This window comes from Balaenoptera borealis, assembly GCF_965194805.1.
Source record: "Balaenoptera borealis genome assembly, chromosome: 15".
Classification (NCBI taxonomy): Eukaryota; Metazoa; Chordata; class Mammalia; order Artiodactyla; family Balaenopteridae; genus Balaenoptera; species Balaenoptera borealis.
This window is the reverse complement of record NC_138871.1, coordinates 11,915,705-11,940,995: the sequence shown is the minus strand read 5'-3', so window position 1 is coordinate 11,940,995 and position 25,291 is coordinate 11,915,705. Positions and strand designations below refer to the sequence as shown.

At 45.9% G+C, this 25,291-nt stretch overlaps 1 protein-coding gene and 1 long non-coding RNA gene across 6 annotated transcripts in view; one reads left to right on the top strand and one right to left on the bottom strand.

The window, feature by feature from the left end:
* Positions 1-1,472: 1,472 nt before the first annotated feature.
* On the bottom strand, positions 1,473-16,856 carry SLC20A1 (solute carrier family 20 member 1). 5 transcript variants are annotated; one of them, XM_082357831.1, is made up of 11 exons: positions 16,643-16,852; positions 15,565-16,180; positions 15,265-15,405; positions 14,987-15,072; positions 9,764-9,860; positions 7,192-7,311; positions 5,392-5,664; positions 4,711-5,269; positions 3,933-4,118; positions 3,298-3,382; positions 1,473-2,454 (listed from the first exon to the last, which is right to left on the bottom strand). In XM_082357831.1, exons 2-11 carry the CDS (start codon positions 15,908-15,910, stop codon positions 2,293-2,295), a joined length of 2,055 nt encoding a protein of 684 aa, XP_082213957.1. In that variant the 5' UTR covers positions 15,911-16,180; positions 16,643-16,852; the 3' UTR covers positions 1,473-2,292. The 5 variants fall into 5 exon arrangements, with proteins under 5 accessions (XP_082213957.1, XP_082213958.1, XP_082213960.1 ...); XM_082357832.1 differs by lacking the exons at positions 9,764-9,860; positions 14,987-15,072; positions 15,265-15,405; positions 15,565-16,180; positions 16,643-16,852 and adding an exon at positions 9,616-9,634; XM_082357834.1 differs by lacking the exons at positions 9,764-9,860; positions 14,987-15,072; positions 15,265-15,405; positions 15,565-16,180; positions 16,643-16,852 and adding an exon at positions 6,833-6,911 and having other exon boundaries at positions 7,192-9,609.
* A 299-nt stretch (positions 16,857-17,155) lies between these two features.
* LOC309612324 overlaps positions 17,156-25,291 on the top strand; it is a 32,390-nt gene continuing 24,254 nt past the window's right edge. Inside the window, exons 1-2 of the long non-coding RNA XR_014235088.1 lie at positions 17,156-17,761; positions 20,487-20,556. This is a non-coding gene — a long non-coding RNA (uncharacterized lncRNA). The remainder of the gene's footprint in view (positions 17,762-20,486; positions 20,557-25,291) is intronic.

Below are 25,291 nucleotides of genomic sequence, written 5' to 3'. Positions count from 1 at the left end.
AAATGGTGGTGGGAGATCCCTTTTCCATAGAAGCCTTGCTGAATCACTTGACTACTTTATTAGGCATACATGCAACCTTGATGAAAATAGCTTGGATGGGGGAAGAGTAAAAAAAAAGGAGGCAACATCTAATGCCCAAGAGAAACAGGCCACAGTTCTCACCAGCCTGTGTCCCTGGCCCACAGCAGCTACAGATCCCCTCTGGCCTCTTACTAGCTCGTGGGGTTCCTCTTCCCCAGATCTAGCTGCTCTTCCTAGAGAAACACATCCTTGGTTCAAGTGCTTCCTCAGCTGTCCTCTCCTGGGCCAAGGGGAAAATCTTGGGGAGAGTTACTACTCTCCATTTAATCACCGGGCAAAGACAGGATATGGGTTTGTGTGAGGTCATATAGCACCAGGAAAGGAAGCCAGCACAAAAACTCAGAGGGTCTCCTGCAGAACCCTCAGTTCTGGGCCTACTGTTAGGTTCCTCTTTACCCCAGGCCCCCTTCTTCTTCCTCAAATAGTCACATGGCTACCTTCAGCTAGCCTGGGGCTGTCCATTCTCTTTATTTTGGCTGCTCCGGGTCTCAGTTGCACAGCACACGGGATCTTTAGCTGTGGCATGTGGGATCTAGTTCCCCAACCAGGGATCGAACCCGGGCCCCCTGCACTGGGAGCACGGTGTCTTAACCCACTGCACCACCAGGGAAGTCCCTGTCCATTCTCTTAAGATCAGGAAAGATACAGTTCAGTATCTTTCATCATCTACAAAATAATGCTAAGAACTACTGCAAAAGGTCTTGAGAATTCAACGTACATAAAAAGCTTAGTGCAGTGCCTGACATGAAATGGTGAACATTTTACTAAGTGAATCCATGGCAGGTACACAACCAGGGGTCCAATTTCTCAGGCACAGGTCAGGCAAGCATAACCTTATCCTTGTTGCAGTCTGGCTTCTAAAAAGCATCTTGCTATAAGTCTAAGGACAGGACCCATCAATCTAGTTCGCAAAGCCATGCACCAAAAGTGCCGTCCTGATCAAGCGTAAAAGAGATAATGGGTCAAGACTGAAGAATCCAACACTGAGAATTTTTAAATGAAGCTGAGCTACACTCATGAAACACGAACACTCATTTTAGCATTCGCTGTAATAGCAAAGCTACAAATAATCTAAACAAGGGTCTAGTAAAACAAAATAATCCATTCAAACAGAAAAACTTTGTGGCTGTTAAAGACAATGAGTAGATACGTGCTAACACGGAAATGTCTAGGATGTGCTGGTAAAAAATGCCAAACGGTTAGAAATGCCCCATGGAGGAATGTCACGTATATTCTGGGATCACAAGAAACGTACCAGGGAGGAGTGGGGAACTTTAAGCTAGAGGGCAGTTCTCACTTGTTAAGATACCACGTTCTCCTAAGAATTGCGTAAGGCTGACTGATCGGGAGCTCAGATGCTTCAAATATATGAACAAAACCAATGAGACGTGTTTCCTAAAAACGGCAGGCTTTTTTATTCAGTTAAGAGGTAGGCAGATGAACACGGAAGGCTGGCCCGTGTAACTCACCCAAAGTTCACATTCCACTGCGTTCATCCATCCCACACGGCCAGAAATCCTAAAGAGGAATAACCAAGACTGCCAGAAGGGCTTTTCTTCCTACTTCTTCTTAGCAATAATAGTCAGTGAACTGCTTGCGAAGAAGTTACTCCTAACTTAAATTTTCACCGTGTCCAAAGAACCTTGTCCTTATAAGAAGTTCACGTATGCCGACAGAACCTGCCACTACCGACAGGAGGGCAGGGTACAAATGACTATTTTTCTAAGAGACTACAAGGGAAGCTTCGGTTACGGCGTTTGCTGTTAAGTCCCTGTGCGTGTTAGGGCAGAAGCTGGTGAAACCAACAAAGCAGAGCACACTCTGTCAAATGGCTCTGAATGGTTGTTTTAAAACGAAACAAAACAAACCAAAAAAAAAATCACAAGTTATCTTCAGAGACAACATTAAAACATAATGGAATTGAAGCCTGATACAAAAAGTAGAGAAATATATACAGGAATTCACAGCCCAGAAGGAAAAGGGACCTCAACAGGAACCAGTGGAAACCTGGCTACTTTACATAGCTAATTTTGAGACAAGTCATATTTAGCACAAGAGCAATTATAGCACAAGTAACGCTTCCCTCCCACAGCTCCCAAACTTTAAAAGAGACTCCTGTCAGTCTTCTATAACACTGTAATCATTCTTCAAAGGAACAGGAATGTGTAAGGTGGTCCCAAACACTGACCCGAATTTTCATCTCAAACAGCTTCACACTCTGAGGATGACGTATTTGAAGACTGCCATGATGGCAGCACTGATAACGCCAGAAATGGGGACTGTGACAAACCAGGCCATAAAAATGTTGCGGAAGAGCCGCCAATCAACAGCCTTTTTGGATCGGAGCCAGCCAACGGACACGACAGAGCCCACCTACGGGAGAAAACAATCGAGGAAACTGGTTACTGAAGTGCCAATGGCATTTTGTTAAATAGACCCGTGACTTTATGTAGGTAAGGAGCCCCAGACCGCTGGACCGATCCATGAAAGCTGGTTTGTAACAAGATGAAGGCAATATAAAATGCAATCACGGAATCTGTGCTAATTGGGGTAAAAGAGGGAAAGAAAACTCCCTTTTCCCTTCTGAGCTGCTGGAATTTAATGAACTACATTAATAATAACAAAGACTGCTTTAATAATAGATTCCTTTAAGTTTTAGGTTTCCCAAAGATTCTAGAGGGAGGCTGCTATTAGACCTAATAGCCAATCACCCACAGATCTCTCTGGAAGAAAAAGAATGACTCAAAGGCTCCATGATGAACCAACTTAAATTCCCTTAAGGAAGCCAGTTTCTTCCTTTCCCTATAGTTATCCTATGGTTATTAGATGGTCATCAAGCAACCTTAGGATTCAATAAGTTTCTCAGGACTTCAATCCTGAGATGCTCTGAATATATGCTTGCTTCAAATAAACTGCCCTTCAACAGTCCAACAAGCCTCACAGACTTGCTACCTCTATAAAAAGGGGCTTTTGCCTCGTTTCGGGAGAAAATATACTATCTGCTTAAATAAAAGTAATAGACACAAGAAATTGCACAATGTGTATTTACATTCTTATAGTCAACTTGTCCTAAACTTGTGAACTCTTCGAGACTCCCACGGTATAACACCAAATTACCAAAGGAAAAAAAACAAAAAACAAAAAGAACAAAAAAATACCTCTCAACATATCTACTAAAACCACTCAAAAGACACAGTACCTCTACATTACACTTACTTTACAATGTGTTGTACTGATGGGAAGGCCAATATTCGATGCAATTACTACAGTGAGGGCAGATGCCAGTTCAATACTGAAGCCGCTGTGGACACAAATAGATCACCTGTCAAGAATGGAACTTAAATTTTGGTAAGTTAGCACTATCCCAAAGTGCACGCAATCTTGCTGTGCTCTACCCGGTGACAAAAATGCCACCAACATCTTTAGTTTGCTCTAACTCCTGAAATCTGCTTGAAATCAGGCCATGAGATTCCTCTTCTCTTTTCCAGCGTTTGAGGTTTTAAGGTTTTCTGGAAGCCCATTCTTTTAAAGCTTGCACTTTCACTTTGAATTCAGTAAGCATCAGTGTTGGCTCCATAAAGAGAGAGATAAAAGCCAAGTGCACATAGCTAGTAAGTCTTAGCACACACACCTTTCTCAGAAGTTATTTTGTTAAAAAGAGTCCACTGGAGTTGAACAGATAAATTATGTTTAAGGGCCAGACGATAAGGAAAATCTTAAAAAGTTCACACCAAAGAGAGTAACATCGGGAACTTAGACAAACTTGGTTACTTTATGTAGTAGCACTGTACAGTATCACGTATCTTAAGAAAATGAGCATTAACCTAATAAGACCTGCTTTACCAACTTACCTAGAGGGTGTGATTGGTGTCAGATCTTTCCCCATGGTCTGGATAACTCTCCTTCCCCAAACCCATAGACCAATACAGATACCAACACCACCATAGAGCAGAAGCCATATTGGTGTTGCTACTTTCGAGGAAACATCTCCCGTGTCATAAACCAGATACAAAGCAACCAGAGGACCGATGGCATTGCTGAAAGAAAAAAAGAGGGCAGGGATGATTTTTCAGGCAAAACTAAAACTTGGCAAGAATCTATTTGTTAACTGACTTACTAAGTTTTCTAAAGCAAAGCTTTCATTAGAAACTGGTCTTTCAAAGGAAATAAATGGAACCCCAACATACACAACAGAAGAAAATGAGAGCTCTTCTCAGAGGGGAAACGCCACGCATCTGGTGGCCTGTCTTCCTACAGGCCCACCTAAAGCAAATTTTGGGTTCCAACGAACAGCTGACAAACCACACAACTAGGATTAACCACCTACAAATTCATTCTAGGGGGCAGTGATTCTATCAAAGAACTGGCTCCCATCTCGATAAAAGGCTTCTCTGTGAAAGATATATGTGTTTATCACCTACAGAGACAAACATATTCTTTGTAATCTCTCTGAAGAAAAAATTTTTCTTCCTGTTTTTTTAAGTCAATTAACTGCTATTACCTCACCCTTTCTACATTATTCAGTGTCCCACGGGTGGTATAAGTACCAAGGCCACAAGCAGAGCCTTATAAAAGGATTAGGCGGTGTAAAAATAGCACGAGCAGTGCCAAGAATCATAATCGACTGACCTGACGTCATTGCCACCATGGGCGAATGACCCAAAGCAGGCCGTGAGGATCTGCAGGAACTGGAAGAGGAGAGACACTTCTGGTTTGTCCTGGTCACACCATTCTTCTAGAGAGCTGGTGCTTCCTTTTCTGTCGCCCAGACCCATCTCGGCCTTGACACTCATGTCGATCTCGGACGCTGAGTGAATATCAGACACGGCGTTGCAGTAACTGGTGTAACTGTCCATGCGAATTCGCTTCTTGCCGTCTCCGTTAGGCCACGTCAGCTTCTCCATCTCTTCACCCTTCTGTTCACCTTCTCTGGCACGGAATGAATCCAGGGGCATGCCACAGATCGCCATGGTATAGGACGTGTAGCTATTATTGCGCCTCAAGGGTTTGTCGCCGGAGTCTCCCATGCAGTCGCCCACCTTGGCAAGATGTAACTTATGGAGCAGCTCTTTGTACAAGCCGGAATCTTTATGCACGGTGTGATACTGATAGTGGCCGCTGGAGTTTATCTGGTTACTGACAGCTTGACTGAACTGAACTAGGTTCCCGTTCGGTAACTGCACTGCACCTGGCCAAGACCAAAAGGTGACACTCAATGCCAGGAGCGTGAAGTCCGAACGCAGAGCCCCGCAGCAGTACTGCTAACAACGGGAAACTCGCTTTGCCCCGCCCGAGGGAGAGTCCACTCACCGTTCACGGTGCCGTCTATGCTGGTTTCCTCTTTCAGGTCCACGCTGGGAAGCCTCTCTCGCTCGGGAGCTTCCTCCAAGTCTCCAAGTTTGAACGAGACCGTTCTCTCCTCCACTGCAGCCCGGAGGGGCCCAGTGGCTGCCGACCCTACCTCCGAAACGGGATTCCTGGGTTCAGTATCACTGAGCGACAACTTTGTTTCTTCGTGGTCTTCTTTCAAGCTATTCTTTTTTTCCATTAAGGGGCTTTCAGAAGGACTACACTTGATTTCTCCTAGAAAAGAAGGATGTTTTTGTTTGGTTTTGACCAAACTAACTTGCTCTACACTTCCCCTTTCCCTCACCTCAAAAAAAAAAAAAAAAATCCTTCTCGAAATAAGACCACATGTAAACTTCAGTGAAAATTCAGGATAATTTTCCTGTCTGCTTTATCTGCCGTATCGCTTAATCTCTCACTTGGGAAGAAACCAGCAATACAAATGCAGAACACCCTATTACTAGGGGTTGCAAAGCTTTTCAGTGAAGGGCCAGACGGTAAAAATCTTTTAGGCTCTGTGGACTCTGCTATAAATTCTTGTTCTTTATAGAACCCTTCACAAATGTGGAAACCATTCTGAGCCTCCTGCTGACCCCTTCTGAGGGGAAAGCAGCTCAAGCATGGGGCTGAGAGAAAACTGAAAATTCTGACTTCATCTAGTGCACGTTCTTTTTAAAAACTGGCCCCAAATTTCAGTCTGTGAGTTCAAGCAAAATGACACGGCTCAACGCAGGCAACTAAAGGTGACTTGAATGTCCACCTCTAGAAAACAAAGACATGTGCCTTATGGTTCTAGGTCCCATGGCCAGGTAGGAACGCTTTCTGCCTCTGTACCAATGCCCAGTCTGTTTCCGTGTTCAGGCATCCCAGTCAAGCTACAAACCAGGATATAGAACATTAGCGAGACCCGTCTCATCTTCTCCCAGACTGAGGGAGAATCAAGGTCACGAAGGCCCGAAGGCCGGCAGACTAGCGCAGGGCCTCTCGGAGGCTCCGGAGCGCAGATGCATGACGCAGCGCTCTTCTGGTGCCACTGCTGTCTGTGCAGCCCTCCGCTTCTTCAAAGAACAAACTTAAATCGCTACCCGAGCAGTTGCAGATGAAAAGGGCAGAAAAAGATCATTTCAAGAGAGTTCAAGTAGTAAGGAAAGGAATACAAGATTTAATTAAGACCTATACTAACCAAAACGGTATGCCATATTTGATTATACTGAAATACTCCATACAGTAATGGTCTAAATGATCCCTTCATGACACTTGAAAATGTCTACCTCTGGAATCTGTGCTCCAATTCTGAGAATTAACCAAATCTAAAGTCAGATAATATATTAGCATAGCTCTGAATATCTGAATCTGAAGGCATTCGTTTTGGTAAATGTTTCCTGTGAAAATATTTCATACCTACCTTTTATTTTTCATTAAGGTATCCTCATCCCTCTCAATTAATGTAGACTACAACTTCTCTGTATTTATCTAGCATGTCACTGGCAAGTGATCAAGGTACAGTAAAAAAAGAAAAAATAGATTACGTGCCTAGCTTGTCTGGCGGCCCAAATAAGGTCAAATATGCCTTATGACTAGGTCTCAGGTCATTTTAAGTTAATAAGAACATAGTTTGGACAATAAACCTATATCCGCAAATTTCCATGTAAATTTTCTGGCTTTACCAATCTATCCAAGTAGCGGATTTTTACAGATGGCTAAACAAAAAGCAGCAAGCACAACATTACTAGTTAAAATTTTCTGCTACAATTTGTTACTTACGTTCAATTTTTCTCTTCATCCTGGGACATACAAAGAACCAGACGATAAGGGCACAGAAAACTGCACATCCCACCGAGATGAGGATGGTACCCCACAGAGGAAGTTTGTCAAAGCCCAGCACTAGGAGATAAAATGGTGCATCTTGAAAACCCCAGGGCAACTGCCCCCCTGTAATAACGTGTAAACCCTCCTCTGGGGACTCTGGGGTTCCCCAAGCCAGCCCATCACCCTTTACAGCTGTTGCCAGCCTTAGGTCCACAGGATTTACTGTGTTAGTGGCTATACAAATTTGGGAGAAAAATCCCATAGCATCTGAAATCCACACCAGTCTTGCCCACTTTAAACACCTGCTAGACTGACATCTCCCAAGCTCCTTCACATTAGGCTTTTTCCTTTCTTTGCTTTAGAAGACAGATTACTACACTGAGGATCTGCAACTAGCTATGAAAAAAAATGGAAACATTCCACTGCCCAGCCTCCAGATGGGAGCGGCCACACGTTACATTTGCACATAAGATTTTAACGTTAAAAAAGGAAAGTGCCCCAGTCTTCACATTTCTCATACTGATATAATTAGTTCTCTGTGGAAGTTATCACTTCCATTGTACTAGCAAAATCCTTTAGAGCAAGATTATCTCTTAGGACGCATTATCAAACTAAGATACACTTATCTATCAAGGGATAAGAATAGTTCAAAGGGCTGTCTTTCACAAAAAGAAAATAGAGTGGTAATCATACTAACAAGCCACATCTTAAACAGAGACATGCCTACTTCTCACATGGCTCAGGGATCATTAACTAGTTATCTGGTTATCACTTAAACGCCAACAGCCTCCAAGCCACTCGTCTATATTTAATGACAGAAGCAAAGCACTAGACAACACTATTTAAGACTAAAAGATGTTATAATGATCTGTGGTTTATCCAAGAACAGCTTAGTTACTTGTGGTTGTTTTGCTTATTAGGAATTACTTATAAAATGGAAATTCTATTGTTCTTCAAAATGATTAGTATATAAAAATCAGATATAAATTGAGGCCCCTTCAAAACTAAAGTTCTGTAATGACTAAATCTTTCCATTTTAATTCCTGCTATCAATTCTAATCATGGAGTTAGTCACACAAACTAAAATATACATGAAATTTAATCAATCTCTGTATCACAATTTAAATTTGCCTACGTTCCAAGTCAAAAAAGGGAAATGAGACTGGTTTTTCTTGTAAATGATCGACCAAAGGACAGGACAAAAATATCCACATTCCCTTTTCAAAGATGATTGAAAATGCAAGTTTCTAATTTCAATTTCACTGAACTATGAGCTTTGCTGCTACCACATAAAACATCAGTGCTTAGAGCCTCATAGAGACTTTTTTAGTTTAACATGAAGAAGCCAATTTAAAACAGAATGGAAAGGCAGCAGGCAAGCTTTCCTTTGCCTGTAGCATTTGGTAAGGAGTCTGGTATCCCCTAAATAAGATCAATATCCTCATAAAGTTGTCCAATTTCTTTCCTGATTATTCTAATAAAGACATGGTTAAAAATACTTAGCTAACTCCGTTTTTTGTCAGTGACTTATTACTTCAGTGAGGTTTACAAAGCAAGTTACAATCCATTAGTCAGAAATGAAATCAGTTTGGTGGGCCACAATGAGCATTTTAAAAAGCTAAAAAGAATACTTGCAAATATGAGTGCATAGCACGTAGCAAGGTTAAGTAGCTTCAAGATACTATTCCAGTTATCCTTCCCTCTCTCCCCCTCCCTCTCTAAGTATGTGTGTGCCGGGCAGCAATGTACAATGTCTTTCTTCCAGTGTGTCACAACAGTCAAAAGATTGAAAGCCACTGACCTGACGGGTCAAAGGCCATCAAGCCAAATGAACCTAGACAGGAAAACTGACTGATCAAGACATGTACCGTCCTGTCTAACAAGTTACAGGTTATCAATCTTTTTCAAGTGCTAAATGAAACACGTATCACAATTTAATCCACGTTTTGCCTTCGTTCCAACATAAAAGTAATCAACATTTCAATCTTTATATTCTCACAAATATTTTTCCTCTTAGCTGCATGAATTCTTCTTCCAAGTGCACTTAGGGCAGGTGTTAAACATCCCAACTCTTCTCATTCAAGCAGATTCAGGGGAGTAAATTTAGAAACAAAAAGGAGCTCCACTTGGGAGAGAAAAATGAGACTATCCAGCAAACCAGTCCTAAATGACTGATCATCGAAGACCAAATGTAACTAATGACTCTTCAGTAGTCGAGGTAACATCAATTCCGGTATTTTTAGCATAGATAGGAAAGAGGGAGGGAGAAGATCAAATTATCGGTGGATCCTGTGAAGACTAAAGAGTAAAGGTCTGTAGTGATTTAGAATCTGAGCAGGTCTCTTTGGTTGCAAAACTATCTAGGTTAACTCAGCATACACTAGCCTGCAGCCTTCTGAAATGGGCGCAGGCCAGCCACCTTCTAGGAGATTTCAGCCCTGTAAACAAAAAGGGGTAAATTGGGCATTTAATGCAAGTTTTAGAAACAACTTTAAATTCACATTTAAATATTCTGATATGTACTTACAAGGTGCTCCAGTGTACATGATGGAAAAGAGGTTGATTCCAATTGTGCAGGCATAGAACACTGGCAAAGCTCGCAACCCATTAGGAACTGGATCTGCCTGTAAAATATCATTAGCACTAAGATCAAGATCTTAAAAGCTGTAAAAACTTAACCCATTTCCATAGAACCTTACCAAAGGGCAGCTTCAGGAATTAGTTCCAATAACTATCTCTCCAGAGTAGTTTCCAAGGCCAAATGGTCTTCTCCTACATTTGCTCCTGGAAGTTCCCCTACCAAGGCTGATCTCATTTTCTACATCTATCTGAATTTAAGTATGTGTTTGGTTTAATGTTTGGGGGTTGGTTAGGTTTTTGTTGCCGTTATTCTTTTTTTTTTGGCTTCGTTGCATCTTTGTTGCTTCGCTTGGGTTTTCTCCAGTTGTGTCGAGCGGGGGCTACTCTTTGTTGCCGTGTGCGGGCTTCTCATTGCGGTGCCTTCTCTTGTTGCAGAGCATGGGCTCTAGACATGAGGGTTTCAGGAGTTGTGGCATGCAGGCTCAGTAGTTGTGGCTCACGGGCTCTAGAGCACAGGCTCAGTAGTTGTGGCACACGGGCTTAGCTGCTCCGTGGCATGTGGGATCTTCCCGGACCAGGGCTCAAACCCGTGTCCCCTGCATTGGCAGGTGGATTCTTAACCACTGCGCCACCAGGGAAGTCCCTGTTGCTGTTATTCTTAACAAGGCTACCTATTACTAGTGACTGGTGATGCCCTGAATAATCAGTTTCAACCCCCAGTGCTCTAAGGTACCTCATGTCCAGATATAAATCTGAGCACACACCTGAAAATGTACTATATAGGAGAGATCAAGAAACAGACTATGAGATATTAATTTCTTACCTGACTTTATACCTGCAATGACTTCTTAAAAACAAAACACGTAGTAGAATATACCAGCAACAACCATCTTATCTAGACATTTGATAAATATGCCACAACTAATGATTTACCAAAGTGCTAAGATAAAAATCAATCGTACACTAGGTCACCTCCTCATTTAACAGACTGTGCCAAGCACTAAAATATGGGAGTGAATGAGACAAAGTTCCTGCTCTCACAGAACTGACATTTACATTCTAGTACAGAATCACGCTATGAAGAAAAAAGAAGGGGAAGGAGGCAGGGATGGAAGGAGGTGCACACTTTAATTCTTGGGGGGTGGGGCGGGAGATAGTCCAAAGACCATCAGTGGAGCAAAGACACAAATGTGTTAGGTCAACAAGCCATAAGCCAGGTACACACGCAGGGGTAGAAAAAGAGCAGCCAGAGAGCAGGCTATCTGGAGGGCAGAATATCCCAGAGACATCAGCAAGTACAAAGACCCTGAGGCAAACACTTGAATTGTCTGAGGAACAGCAAGGAGGCCAGTGTGATTGGAAACAAGAGTTAAAAACAAGAGCACAGATCTGAATACATGGGAAGACTAAACTTTAAAGATATTGTGAGGCCAAAGGTTTAATGCTATCTTGAATCACAATCCAATGGAAAATCTTGGGGAGGAAGAGACAAGGAGAAGAATCATAAATACATCAGAAGAGTGAGGTAATGGCTTAAGATCAAGGAAACGGAAAGTAGAGGTGCCACTCCAAATCAGCAGAGATGGGCCCTCAACGAAAACCACTCTGAATATTACCTTCCCTATCCGTAGTTTAAAAGAATGCTACAGGTAGGGAATTGGTCAAAACAAAAATAGCCAATAAAACCTAAGCATCAGGGCTTCCCTGGTGGCGCAGTGGTTAAGAATCCACCTGCCAATGCAGGGGACACGGGTTTGATCCCTGGTCCGGGAAGATCCCACATGCCACAGAGCAACTAAGCCCGTGAGCCACAACTACTGAGCCTGCGCTCTAGAGCTCACGAGCCACAACTACTGAGCCCGCATGCCATAACTACTGAAGCCTGCACGCCTAGGGCCTGTGCTCCGCAACAAGAGAAGCCACTGCAATGAGAAGCCCGCACACTGCAACGAAGAGTAGCCCCCGCTCACCACAAGTAGAGAAAGCCCACGTGCAGCAACGAAGACCCAACGCAGCCAAAAATTAATTAATTAATTAATTTAAAAAAAAAAAAAAAAACCTCATCATCTCTGAGTAACTCAACCATGTAGGTCCCACCCCAAGGGTAGCCGGTAAGGTTATGAACCTGAGGTGTATATACATTTTTCTTCTAAGAACTATCTGTGCTTTTAAGAAATTCTCCAAGGAACCTAAGACCACCCCCCGAAATCAAAATCCATAAGGGTTCTAGACATTTGCAGGGGCTTCTCTTTCTCCCTTTTGCTACCTCCGAACTCCTCTTAGCCACTCCCCCAGGAGGTAACCAGGGCTAACATTTTATTGAGTGTTTACCGCCATATGACTCACCTAACACTTAAAACTTAGAAGTAAATATCTCATCATCCAGTTATATGGGATGGGAAAGGGGGTCTTCATAACCCATTTTCAACCATAATAGTTCATTTTTTATATATCGGACATTCCAGTAAACTAAAGAAAAAAGTTCCTGAGTTTGAAAAGATGCCCTAGATATATTTAATGAGATTCCTGACAGAAGGGAGAATGCTGAAAGGCCCACTTTCTTTGACTAGAATTTAAACACTCAACAGGAAAGCTCCCTTTCCCCTATTCCTTGTTTACTGTTCCCAATCCTTAACCTCCACTCTGCTTTTTCCTACTAGACTACCCAACACCCTTGGAACATTCAGAAAGTTGAAAATTTTTAAAAGCACTTTTAATGTTAATTTCCAAAACAGAATCTTTAGTTGGAAAGTATCTTAATGGTCAAATATTTAGATTTTAACAGCCAAGACCACCAAAGGTTACTAGTGTAAAAATGTTTTTTTGAGATTTAAAATGTAACAGTAGAGCTTCCCTGGTGGCGCAGTGGTTGGGAGTCCGCCTGCTGGTGCGGGGAGCACGGGTTCGGGCCCTGGTCCGGGGGGATCCCACATGCCGCGGAGCAACTAAACACAACTACTGAGCCTGTGTGCCACAACTGCTGAGGCCGGCGTGCCTGGAGCCCGTGCTCCGCGGCGGGAGGGGTCCCCGCGGTGAGAGGCCCGCACAGGGCAGTGAGGTGTGGCCCCTGCTCACCGCAGCCGGAGAAGAGCCCGCGCGCAACAGGGAGGACCCAACACAGCCAAAATAAAATAAAATAACAAAATAAATTTTTTTAAAAAAATAAATTTAAAAAAAATTTTTTTAAATAAAATAAAATCTAACAGTAACCAGAAATATTCAGCCTCATCACCTAAAAATTCATCTGTTATTGGTAGATTCAACACAAGAGTATGTGCCTGCCTGTGTGAGTGTGCGGATAGATTCTCAAAGTCCATATTGAATAGTTTTAAACACTATTCCAATCATTCCAATCATTTTTTTTTAATATTTATTTATTTATTTTGGCTGGGCCGGATCTTAGTTGCAGCACACAGGATCTTTTAGTTGTGGCATGCGGACTTCTTAGTTGCGACATGCGAACTCTTTAGTTGCAGCATGCATGCGTGATCTAGTTCCCTGACCAGGGATTGAACCCGGGCCCCCTGCATTGGGAGCAGAGAGTCTTACCCACTGGACCACCAGGGAAGACCTATTCCAATCATTCTTGATCATGTCCATCCTCATACCCCATGAAGAATATATAATTAAGAAGTTAATATATCTAACTTAAGGTCTCTAACTGAGGATAAAAATGCCTGGCATGCATTCCCCAAATGAGAGGTCTGGGCACCTGAAAATCCCACTTTGCACCTGAAAGCATGACCATTCCTCCTCCAGAAAAGAAGTTTATTTTGGCTTGAGACACACAAAGCCTCTCCAGAATCCGAACAATCTGTCTCTCAATAATCCACAAAGACCCAGTGTAAACCCTTATGAGCACAAATCCATAACAGGGGATCCTAGCAATTCTCCTGCTTCTCTGGTAAGGAGCAAGCTATACGGCTCTAAAAATACGAAGAGCTCTGATCCCTGACTACTACTAAGCTTCAAATGGAAGCATCACATTATCATATTCTACAGCTGTGGGGAGTAGGAGGGTAGGTGCTATTCATTACCTGCTTGCTAAATAAGACAATGCCAAACTTTGAGTCCGTTAATATCAACGAACTGTTTACTCTCAAATTATACCAAGCTATAGAGGTTTCAAGTTTTCAAAGTATTACACTGCTATCTTTTGCCAGACTCAGGCCATGGTAAATAGTGGTTAGTGAGTCACTTTACCAGTTATTGAATTTCTATAGAAAAGTACATATCCTTCCCTAGAGAAGCTTAGAACTAGACCAAACAAATGGCTCTGAATACATTCTTACCCCTTGGGATTAAGCTACCTATCTCCCTTCACTCAGATTTCTTCAGTTTAGAAGAATTTTTAAGAACTTACAATGGACCGTTAAGAGCCATTCACCTCAGGAAAAGGACAACTTTGTTTCCTGAGAAAAATGCATTTATTCTTACTGTAACTCAGTCCAACGACAACATCCCTTGTTGTCTACATTTATTTTGGAGCCAGCATCAGACTTCTTGATAAAAAAAAAAATGCTATCAGGTCCCTCAAAAGGGATTTTCAAATGGACAGGAAATTAAATGGCTGTCTGGAATTTTTTTTTTTTTTTTTTTTTTTGCCAAGAAAAACAAAACAAAATTACCTTTACTGGTTCCTTTTTACCTATTCTGAGCTATTAGAGTCAGGTCACTGTGAGAGGTAGGGTGTCCACCATGAAGCTTACAAGCTGGTTTCAATAATCAACACTCTAGAAATAACTATGTAGGGACCCAAACTATTCCACTTTAACTGGCAGCTACGAAAAAGTCACCCAGGACATTGTGATTTGTTGAACCCTAAGCTTACAACTCAGACTGGCCTGCATATGATGGTGATTTAAAGTAGTAATCCGCATGCAGCTAAACAAAGCCACTCCAAATACATTTCCTTAATTTTTTCTTTCAGTCTCTCCAATTTCTTGGCATACTATAGTGTTCAATTTTTCCTTCCCAAATGCCTTCTTGGGTATTGAAAACTTGCTTCTTTCAGAAAATTCAACATACGAGAAGAGGTATACAAAACAAAGAATTTTTCTAACTTTCCAAGGCCACACTCCTACACACCGATCACATTTGCAAAAATGCTATCGGTTTGAATACCATTGAGTGTGACTTATTACAGGTCATGGGGGGAGAGAAAGATTACCTTACGGAGAATGAATGCACGAACAAGGAAGAATAAAATTCCAGACATAATACCAGAAAGCAGCGGTGAGACGAACCAAGACATCACTGGAATAGAACACATTAAGAAAAAAATGTCAACTAATGGAAATCAGGAACCAAAACACACTTTAAATTTTAGTCCTCTCTTCTCAAAACTTTAGTCCGTCCCTCCAATTTTACACCATATTCTCCCATACACAACGCCATGGTAACACGACAAGAAGAAAAGAATAAAAAGCCATTTAGAATTAAACATACCAATTTTTATCAGTTCTGACCACTTGACCCCCTCCTGCCCCTTCGCCACCAGGGAGAAACCAATGGTTGCACCAACGATACAATGGGTTCCAGAAATGGGAAGCTTCAAAAACGAAGCCACTAGTTGCCACACAGCAGAACCTGAAAGACATCAAGTTTTATTAAGTACGTGACAAAATTCCATTATGTACGAAGTGCATATTACCGAATCTGAATCAAGGCAGAGCACAAGAATGGAACTACCCATGATAAGAATTTCCTCGCCCACCACTATTAGGACGATACGAATAAAAAACTTACCAAACATCGCACTGACAGAGCCGGCCATCAGCAGCTCTTGGGTCGAGTTGTACATCTCCACGTCAATCAAGCCCTTCCTGATGGTTTCGCTCACTTTGGCCCCCAGCAGGACGGAGCCCACTGTCTCAAAGATACTAGCTAGGATGCAGGCTTGCTTCAGGGTCACTACACCTGATCCCACGGCTGTACCAAATGAATTTGCTACATCATTGGCTCCCACGGAGAACGCCAGGACAAATGCAATAATGAAGCCCAGGATGAGCATCCATAGGTAGTCCACCAACGGACCAGAAGCGGCAGTAGCAGCAATAGTAGTGGCAATCAGCGTTGCCATGGTAGATGCCATTCTCTAGAGTAGTGGTTCTTTAATTAATCAGAGAATTACTGAGCGGTTTTCGAGATGTGTAAACAGAATATGAGGTATCAAAAATGCTATAATAAATAATATATATTATATAAAATTAAATACTGTAAACTACGGCACAGAAACCGAGCTGGGGAGTTACTGCTATACGCTGCGTATGGGCATCTGTTGTCTGGGGTTTCTTTGGCTCTGGAGGGCTAGAAGCACGGAGCAGAATTCCATGGCGGAGAAGAGAAAGGACGCAAGTTCATCCTGGAAGGGGGGGGGGGTGGATAACAATAGCAGCGCGCTCTTGCGGTCCCGCCACCCCGCGACGGCCCACCGGGACTGGGGGCCCCGGCCTTGCCCGCCTCCCGCGATCCGCTGTCCCGCGCCCCAAGCAGGACGCGCCGGGCGGCGGGCACGTGGCGCCGGGGACCACCTCGGCCCGCGCGCGCCCAGCCCGGCCCCCGCGCCGCCGGCCCGCGCGCGCCCTCCCCGCGAAAACCGGAAAAGGGCCGTTCCCGCGCGCGCCTCCCGGGGACCGCCAAAAAGGCCCGCGGGCGGGCGGACGGGGTGGCATGGGGCGGGGTGGGGGAGGGAGGCGGGTAGAGCCGAAAGCAGAACCCCACCGCGCCGCCGGCCCCGGCCCAGCCGGCCAGCCCCCGCGCCGCCGCGTCCGCGCCGGGCCCCGGGGAGAAGAAAGAGCCTTTCCAAGGTGGCGCCGCCACTCACCAAAGAAAACGAGGGGCCGAGCGGGAGACGAGGTCCAGGCTGCGGCGGCGGGCTAGGGCCACGGACGCACGCACCTGCTGTCGGCGAGCACACGGCCTGGGGCGGAGGCTCTAGGGATGGCTCGGCGGGGCTGGCGACCCACCCAGGAAGCAGCCGCGGACGCCTCAGCAGCCGAGAAGGAAAATCACTCAGCGCGCACCAGCAGCCATCACTCCAGCAGCGCACCCCACCGGCCTCTACTTATAGCCGGCGCCGCGCACCGCGTGACCGGCCGCGCCTCGCGCCGCCCAGGAGCCCCGCCCCCGGGCTGACGCAGCCCCAGCGAACCCGGAGGGCCGGCCGGATGAGCCCGACCGCGGCGATCATTGGCCCGCCCAGCGCCGGCGGCCACGCCCCCAGCTGGGAGCCTGTCCACGTGGGGAGGGCCAGCCCCCTCCCTGCGGCCTTGCCCTGGCGTCCTGGCACCTTCTGGCCGCGCCTGCTGGTTAGCGGCGGAGGCCGCGGGGCGCCCTCACCCTGCCGCTGGAGTTCGTCAAGCGGGGATTGTAGAGGCCGCGACCAAGGTCATAGTTCCTCCCGCGCGAGCCCAGTTTTAAGGAGCTGGCCGCGCCTCAAGCCGCACTTTCAGCGCACTTGTGACCTGCCGCATCCGGAGGCCACACCTGGCCGAGTTCCCTCCCTCCCGTCCTCCCGGTGACGCTGCAGGAGAGCTCGCGCCCCGGGGCTCCGAATCCAGTCCCGGCACGTTGTCGCACCTGTGACTTGCCCTTGGCCAGACAGGCACTGTCCCTCGCCGGGGGAGGGAAAGGGCTCACGTGGTCGCTTTACTCCCGCAGTCATGCACTTGGGTGAAAACAGACTGAGCAGTCACGAGAACCAGGTTGTCTCCCAGTTATGGCGCAGAGCCCCAGGACGGCTGCGAGTCATCAGTTTCCCCGCGGCAGACCTGCGTTTTCTGCGCCGCAGCTGTGGCGCGTGGGGAAGGACGCTGCTCCGGATTCAGATCCTGACTCCTGCTTGCTGCAGTGTGTCACCTTGAGCGACTTCCAGATCTCTCTGACGGCATTCTCAGGAATGTAAATTGTTAACAATCCCTACCTACCTGGTAGCGGGGATTAAGTGAGTTAACGTGTGTGAATGTGACTAGAACTCAGTAGGAGTTCAGTGAATGCTAATTTCCATCTTGCTCTTTCCGTGAATATTCCTGTTTTAGAATGTAGAAAAGGTTGTAAGGGTGTTCTCTTTGCATCCCGGAAGCTTTCCTATTTTGAGATAGATTGATTTCTGGCCCCCCTACATGGTATATAATGTAGTTTTGACATTAGTAAGATTTGCTCTGCACATTTAGGGGCATTTCACTCTTTGGCTTAAGTTCAAGACGAACCAATCATGCCAGGGGAGATTAAGGTCATCGTCTCTTGTCAGGGTTGTAGTGAGATTAAAGAATTCCCAACAGAAATATTTACCAGGCTTAGAATGTTCTGGAGCCCTCCCCGCCGTTTGCCATCTCTAGCAGCTGGGCACTGAATAGCAGGAACGAAGACGTTGTAAATCATTGCTATGTCCGGGTCATCTATAGAGGGTTAAACTCCACCGGAGTATCCTCTGACCTGCCTAGAAAATCTGGTGGAGTTATATGAGTAACTTACAAAGCTCTAAGTCCCAAGGTCATGTCCAAAAAAAGAAAATGCATGTCCGGGAGCACTGACCCTGGGGTGCAAATCTGATGTAATTCTGACATCTTAAATTGTACTCCTCCCTCCACCTTTACTTCATTTCCAGGTTATGAAAAAAAAATAAAGGACTGGTCTGTTAAAGGTCCTTAGTGTTCTGCCATTGAAAACAATAATTTTCAAAGCAGTTATTAAGGCAATTGCCTGGAACTTTTCCCAGTATGTGTTTTTTTTCATTCTGTCTGTTCTGTCTACTTTTGCTGGTCTGTGGTACTAGCTCTTTAAGTTGGCAAACACTTGCTGGACAGTGTCTGTTGAAGGCCGTGGGGCAGCCATGGTGCATATCTGTCAAGGCAAGGGCACAGTCCAGGCCTCCTGGGGTGGGTTTGAGGAGAGTGCTGGGGCAGAGATTCAGGAAATTCCCCTTGCGACACACATGAATGCTGTGAACATCTTCAGGCTCTAGAAGGGTTCTACCCTTTCTCCTTAGGACGACACTCAGAGTGAACTGGGCTGTAAAGGGACGTGGGGGGTTGCGTTGGGTCCTGGCCACCTCACCTGGGGAGAGAGGATCAGTGGGGTACAGCCCTTAGAGACCTGGACTTACCATGGTTGGGACGCCTCATCCTCCCATTGGGGAGGAGAGCTAGGGCTCTGCCTATGGAGAGAAGTTACAGTGCCTTGGAAATGGAAAAAGATGGAAAAAATGAGGACCACCAATTCACACACAAATGGCGCTGGTTCTGACCTTACGGCTGAACACAGGAAAGAGGGCAGAGATCCCAAGGATGATGTTTTTCTGTTAGAATCAAGGCGTTGGACACACTCTCTTGGACCCTAGCGAAGCCAGTTGGTCTAGTGGTTAAACGTATGGACAATAAAGCTGAACTACCTGCTCTGCTACTCACTAGTCACATAACCATGGGCAAGTACCTTCTATGCCTCAGTTTCCTCATCTGTAAAGGGGAGAGATTAAGAGTTGCTACTTCCTAGGGCTGTTGTGAGGACTCAATCAGTGTACGTAAAGTCCTTTGAAAGGATGTCTACTCCGCGGCTGGTGTGATCTCGGCGCTCTTACTGAATTCAGTATCTAGCTGAAGGCCTACTGTGCAGAGCTCATGTTTAAAAGGAACTGTGTGTCACATGTCAGAGTTGCCATCCAGGCCAAGCTCTTTCAGACTTCTCCCATTGCTGATAAAGAATGGGGGGCCACGAGAAACTGGGGCCCGCTGCCGGGGCCCTGGCGGGGTGGGATGGGGTATAGTGTGTGCCTCAGGGCACATGAGTGGGCTTGCTGGCCTAGGAGTGAGAGGCCTGGCCTGGCTCAGATCCTGACTGCCCCCAGGATCTTTGGTGAGTCCCTGCCACAGAGCCCGGGAGCTTAAGGGTCCCTTACCCACCCTCACCTCAAAGAGAATTGAACAGGGAATTCCCTGGCAGTCCAGTAGTTAGGATTCTGTGCTCTCACTGCCGAGGACCCAGGTTCGATCCCTGGTCGGGGAGCTAAGATCCCACAAGCCAGGCAGTGCAGCCAAAAAATTAAAAAAGAATTGAACAAGACAGCCTGCCGTGTGCCGCTGAACACCAACCTGGGCACTATGGGTTTGGAGTTTTCTTGGAGATGCTTCCATCTCTCAGTGACTCCATGGGTGGAGTTAAATTGTAGAGAGCTGGGAAAGCTGACCCACCAGCCCCTCCAGACCTGCAGAAGCATGGACAAAAGGAAGAGGCAGTACCACTTCTGCACTTTCTGAGCTCGGAGACCCTTGCAGTCAGAGAAATGCATCTGAGGTCACCATTCACTGAGCAGGAAGGAAGCATCCTGGAAAGGGTCTGCTTGGAGGAGGGGGCACTGCAGGGGGGAACGGAAACATTGTGGAGGGAGCCAGACCAGGATCCAAGGCAGTTTCAGAGGCCATCCATTCAGACTTGGATGGGAGATGGGAGAGGCACATTCAGGGAGAAGAAGGTGGGAGCCTTTGAGTAAAGGAAAACCACCTCTTCTCTACCCACCACTCCCCTCCGCTTGACTGCAGTCACAAATGAATGAAGTAGTGGTAATATCTACCATGTCTACTCTGCGCCAGACACTGTTTCAGATGCTCTACATGCATTAGCTCACGTGATGCTCTAATAAACCTCTCTTGACGTACTTTTACCTTATTTTACAGACGAAGAAACTGAGGCACAGAGAATGAAGCAACAGTTAAACCAGTGAAGAACCCCACAAACTTCGAGTCTGTAAGTGCTTTTTCCCTGGCTGTCAGTAAGTGCAGAGGCAAATAGGATGCCCTTAGGTGGTAACTCTTCTTTGCACTTAACCCGTTTACTTCCCCCTTCTTTCCTCTTTATTTTTGTTAACTCTGTTGCTTTTACAGCCTGTATTTTAAGCCTCTTCCAACCCTGTCAGAATAGAAAAGGGCATTTCTAGGAGACCTGACTTCAAGATTGCCCTCCCTTTCTCCAGAGTAAGAAGAGGCAGGAAGTCAGAGCACATGTTCTTCCCAAAAAGAAAGTTGATGCAATGGCCTGACCATGTCTTAGAGTTGCTGAAAACTCTGTTCTCTTCAGACTTCTCAAGAAAGGAAACATGGGGGAGTTCCCTGGTGGCCTAGTTGTTCGGATTCTGGGCTTTCACTGCTGTGGCCTGGGTGCAATCCCTGATCGGGTAACTGAGATCTCATGCAAGCTGCGTGGCGCAGCCAAAAAAAAAAAAGGAGAGAAAAGAAAGAAAGGGAACCTGTCTTGTACCCAGCTGTAGTCAATGCCTACAGAAATAGGTTCAAAATAACGATTCAAGTAAGGACCACACATCACCATCCCACCACCACACTCCCACCTGCTCTGGATGTGGCTGGCTTCCATCGTCAAATATTTCCTCACTCCCCATCAAACAGGACTGGCCACCCAGTATCCGTGGCTCTGCCCCCACAAGGTCCAGGGACAGTTGCGGAGAGAGAGGGAATGTAGGGGAGGGACGCTTTCAAGCACCCACACAGCCAAGCTCTGATGTGGAGAGCTGCCTCAGGCCAGCATCCCACAGCCATAAAGAGCTGGATTTTGTTTGTGCCAGACAAACGGGTCAGTCTGTTCTTCTGCCAACACAAGGGGTGGGGGACTAGCCCACCCACTCTAGACTTTACGTGCCTCCTTCCGACTGCTCATCCCTGGTCTCTTCCCTTTGGTTTTGAGTTCACACACTTGGGCATGATGTGGCGTAGGACCCAGACAGAGGGGGCAGCACCGAAGACCCAACGCAGCCAAAAAAAAAAAAAAAAACCAAAACGAAACAAAAAAAGAAAGAATTCATATTTATCAGATTTGCATTCTGACTGTTTAGTTCACAAACTGTGGTCACTAAAAAAACGATCAAGCCCGTTGTTCCTGGGCACTTCTTCAGAAAGTCCTCTCCGGAGACCTCAACCAGGACTCCATTTTCCCCAAGGCCCAACTTTCTCAGCTCTTACCAGGGAAGCACGGAAGAAAGGCAGCTCGCTGGCAACTCAGGAACCGTGTGTGATGACACTCCTGTGGCAGAAGGGACAAGGGGTCAGCTCGCCGTCCCCGTGCCCCTGGACACTTGGCTTTAGGCCGAGAAAGTGAGTGGGCAGCAGGATGTGAGTCATCCACACGGCCCTCCCACGGGCTGGGTAGAGAGTAATGGCCTCAGGCGCTCCATTGCTTTCCCAGCTCTTCATTCTTTCACTCGTTGAACAAAAAAGTCTAGTATGGATCTGGCAGAGCAACAAGATTGACCAGCCCTCGCCCTCACAAAACACAAACTCCTTACACCCAGAATTTCACACCGAGGACCAGCCCTTAGCACAACAGCCAAGAAGGCAAAGTCAACCTTCCACCCTCCTCAGACCTGCCACTCCTGTTCCGGCCCACACAGTTCATCATCCAGGTCACTCTGATTCATCGTTCTTCTCTCAGCAAACATTTCCAGAGCACAGGAGGCTTCCCCCTGCTCTCCATGGGCGTCCCCCCAGCTGGCTCAGGGTCCCTCACTCATCTGATCCCCTCAGCAAGAGAAAGCTCTCCAAGAAGAGCCCGCCAGGGCTCAGTGGGTAAAGCTGGAGAAAAAGCTGTCTGTTAGGGGAGCGACCGGCCCCCGTAGGCCCAGAAATTCAGATGTCTGGGGGCTCGGAGGGGCTTCAGCTGTTGGGAACTGCCTCACGGGAGACTGAGGTTCTAACAGAGCCCAGTTTCTTCATTTTCAGTGGGGAAATCCATTTCCAATTTCCCTCTTGCCCTCTGCCTAGAGCCTTGCTCCTGCAAGTGTGGTCTGCAGAGCAGCAACAAGGGAGCTGGCAGAACCCCAGGCCCACCCCAGACCTGCAGAATCAGAATCTGCATTTTAAAAAATGTGTTATTGAAGTATAGTTGATTTACAACGTTGTGTTGATTTCTGCTGAACAGCAAAGTGATTCATTTATACATACACATACATTTTTCATATTCTTTTCTATTATGGTTTATCACAAGTTATTGAATATAGTTCCCTGTGCTATACAGAAGGACCCTGTTGTTTATCCATCCTATATAATAGTTTGCATCTATTAATCCCAAACTCCCAATCCTCCTCCCACCCCGCTTGGCAACCACAAGTCTGTTCTCTATGTAGAATCTGCACTTTTTTTTTTTTTTAATTTATTTATTTTTGGCTGTGTTGGGTCTTCATTGCTGTGCGAGGGCTTTCTCTAGTTGCGGCAAGCGGGGGCCACTCTTCATCGTGGTGCACGGGCCTCTCACTGTCGCGGCCTCTCGTTGCGGAGCACAGGCTCCAGACGCGTAGGCTCAGTAGTTGTGGCGCACAGGCTTAGTTGCTCCGCGGCATGTGGGATCTTCCCAGACCAGGGCTCGAACCCGTGTCCCCTGCATTGGCAGGCAGATTCTCAACTACTGCGCCACCAGAGAAGCCCGAATCTGCATTTTTAACAAGGTCCACATGGGACTCATAGGCACGTTACAGTTTGAGAAGCAATTACAAGAAGAATAATGATTCTTGTTATCTGGAAAGTTTAGAAACAATATGTTAATACCTTCTTTTTCAGTCGGATGTTGAAAAGCCACCACTATTTTCTGTTTTAAATCTGATCTTCCTGAGCAAGCACTCCAAGCATTTAGCTAAGGGGTAGTTCAGCACCTAGGCTGACTATCTACGATGAGAATCCTGCTCTACCATTTCCCTGCTATGACCTTAGGCAAATTACCTCACTTCCCTGTGCCTCACATTCCTCCTTTGTAAAGTGGAGATAATAGGGTTGTTATAAGGATTAAATAAGTAAAGTGCTTGGCTCATACCTGGCATTTAGCGAGCACTCAATACACTTGGATACTAATTGGATTTGGGTGTCCCCCAATTTTCTATATACTGCACTTACCATCTGTTAAGATGAAATGCTTCTGGAGTTGGTGGTCTCATCCACTATGCACAGATGCTTCCCAGTTTTCTTTTTTTTAAAAAAATTTATTTATTTATTTATTTATTTATTTATTTATTTATTTTGGCTGCACTGGGTCTTCGTCGCGGCTCGTGGGATCTTCATTGCAGCCTGCAGGATCTTTTAGTTGCAGCCTGCGGACTCAGTTGCGGCATGCATGTGGAATCTAGTTCCCCGACCAGGGATCGAACCTGGGACCCCTGCATCAGGAGCACGGAGTCTTACCCATTGGACCACCAGGAAAGTCCCTGCTTCCCAGTTTTCTTTTCTAAAAGTGACTTTATTCCTGGGGGCAACCTACTGTTACCCCCGAATAGATTCATTTCAGGACTGTCCATTTAATTTATTCCATACCCGCCATCTGCAGGGAATTGAACTTGTTCACTGTGACCTTGGATAATGCCTCTGACGATGATTTCTGAAAACCTTGAATATTTGTGTAGGGCTCTTACCCTCCAGGTACCTTCAAAAGCGTTGTTTCATCTTCACAACTGTGTGATGTAGGCAGAACAAGTATTATTACCCTGCTGTACAGGGAAATGAGAATCTGAGAGCCCATGGCCACACGGTAAGTGGCGGAGCAGGGCCTGGAATGCTGTCTGGTACAGGATGCCCTGGCAGGCCTTGGATGAATGACTCAAAACCCAGCGTTCTTCCCGCCACCCAGGGTTGCCTCCAATGTAAACCAGAGGAGCGACTTTCAGGGGTGAGGCTTTCAGGCCAGATAAGGGAGAGAGAGCAAAAGGAGAGACCTCAATTTCAAATACTCTGTTCCATTGTCCCCATAAGAATTCATATTTGGACTTCCCTGGTGGTGCAGTGGTTAAGAATCCACCTGCCAATGCAGGGGACACGGGTTCTATCCCTGGTCTGGGAAGATCCCACATGCCGCGGAGCAAGTAACCCCATGCACCACAACTACTGAAGCCTGCACGCCACAACTACTGAAGCCCGTGTGCCACAACTACTGAAGCCCGCGTGCCTAGAGCCCGTGCTCCGCAACAAGAGAAGCCACCGCAGTGAGAAGCCAGCGCACCACAACGAAGAGTAGCCCCAGCTCGCCGCAACTAGAGAAAGCCCCCACGTAGCAATGGAGACCCAACGCAGCTAAAAAAAAAGAATTCATATTCGTATTTATCAGATTTGCATTCTGACTATTTAGTTCACAAACTGTGGTCACTAAAAAAACGATCAAGCTAAATAATACGGGCAGATGTTAAAAACTACACCATACATGGTGGGAGTGTAAATTGGTGCAGCCACTATGGAGAACAGTATGGAGGTTCCTTAACAAACTAAAAATAGAGCTACCGTATGATCCAGCAATCCCACTCCTAGGCATATATCCAGAGAAAACCATGGTTCGAAAGGATACGTGCACCCCAATGTTCAATGTACAACAGCCAAGACATGGAAGCAGCTTAAATGTCCATGGCAGATGAATAGATAAAGAAGATGTGGTACATGTATACAATAGGATATTACTCAGCCACTAAAAAGAATGAAATAATGCCATTTGCAGCAACATG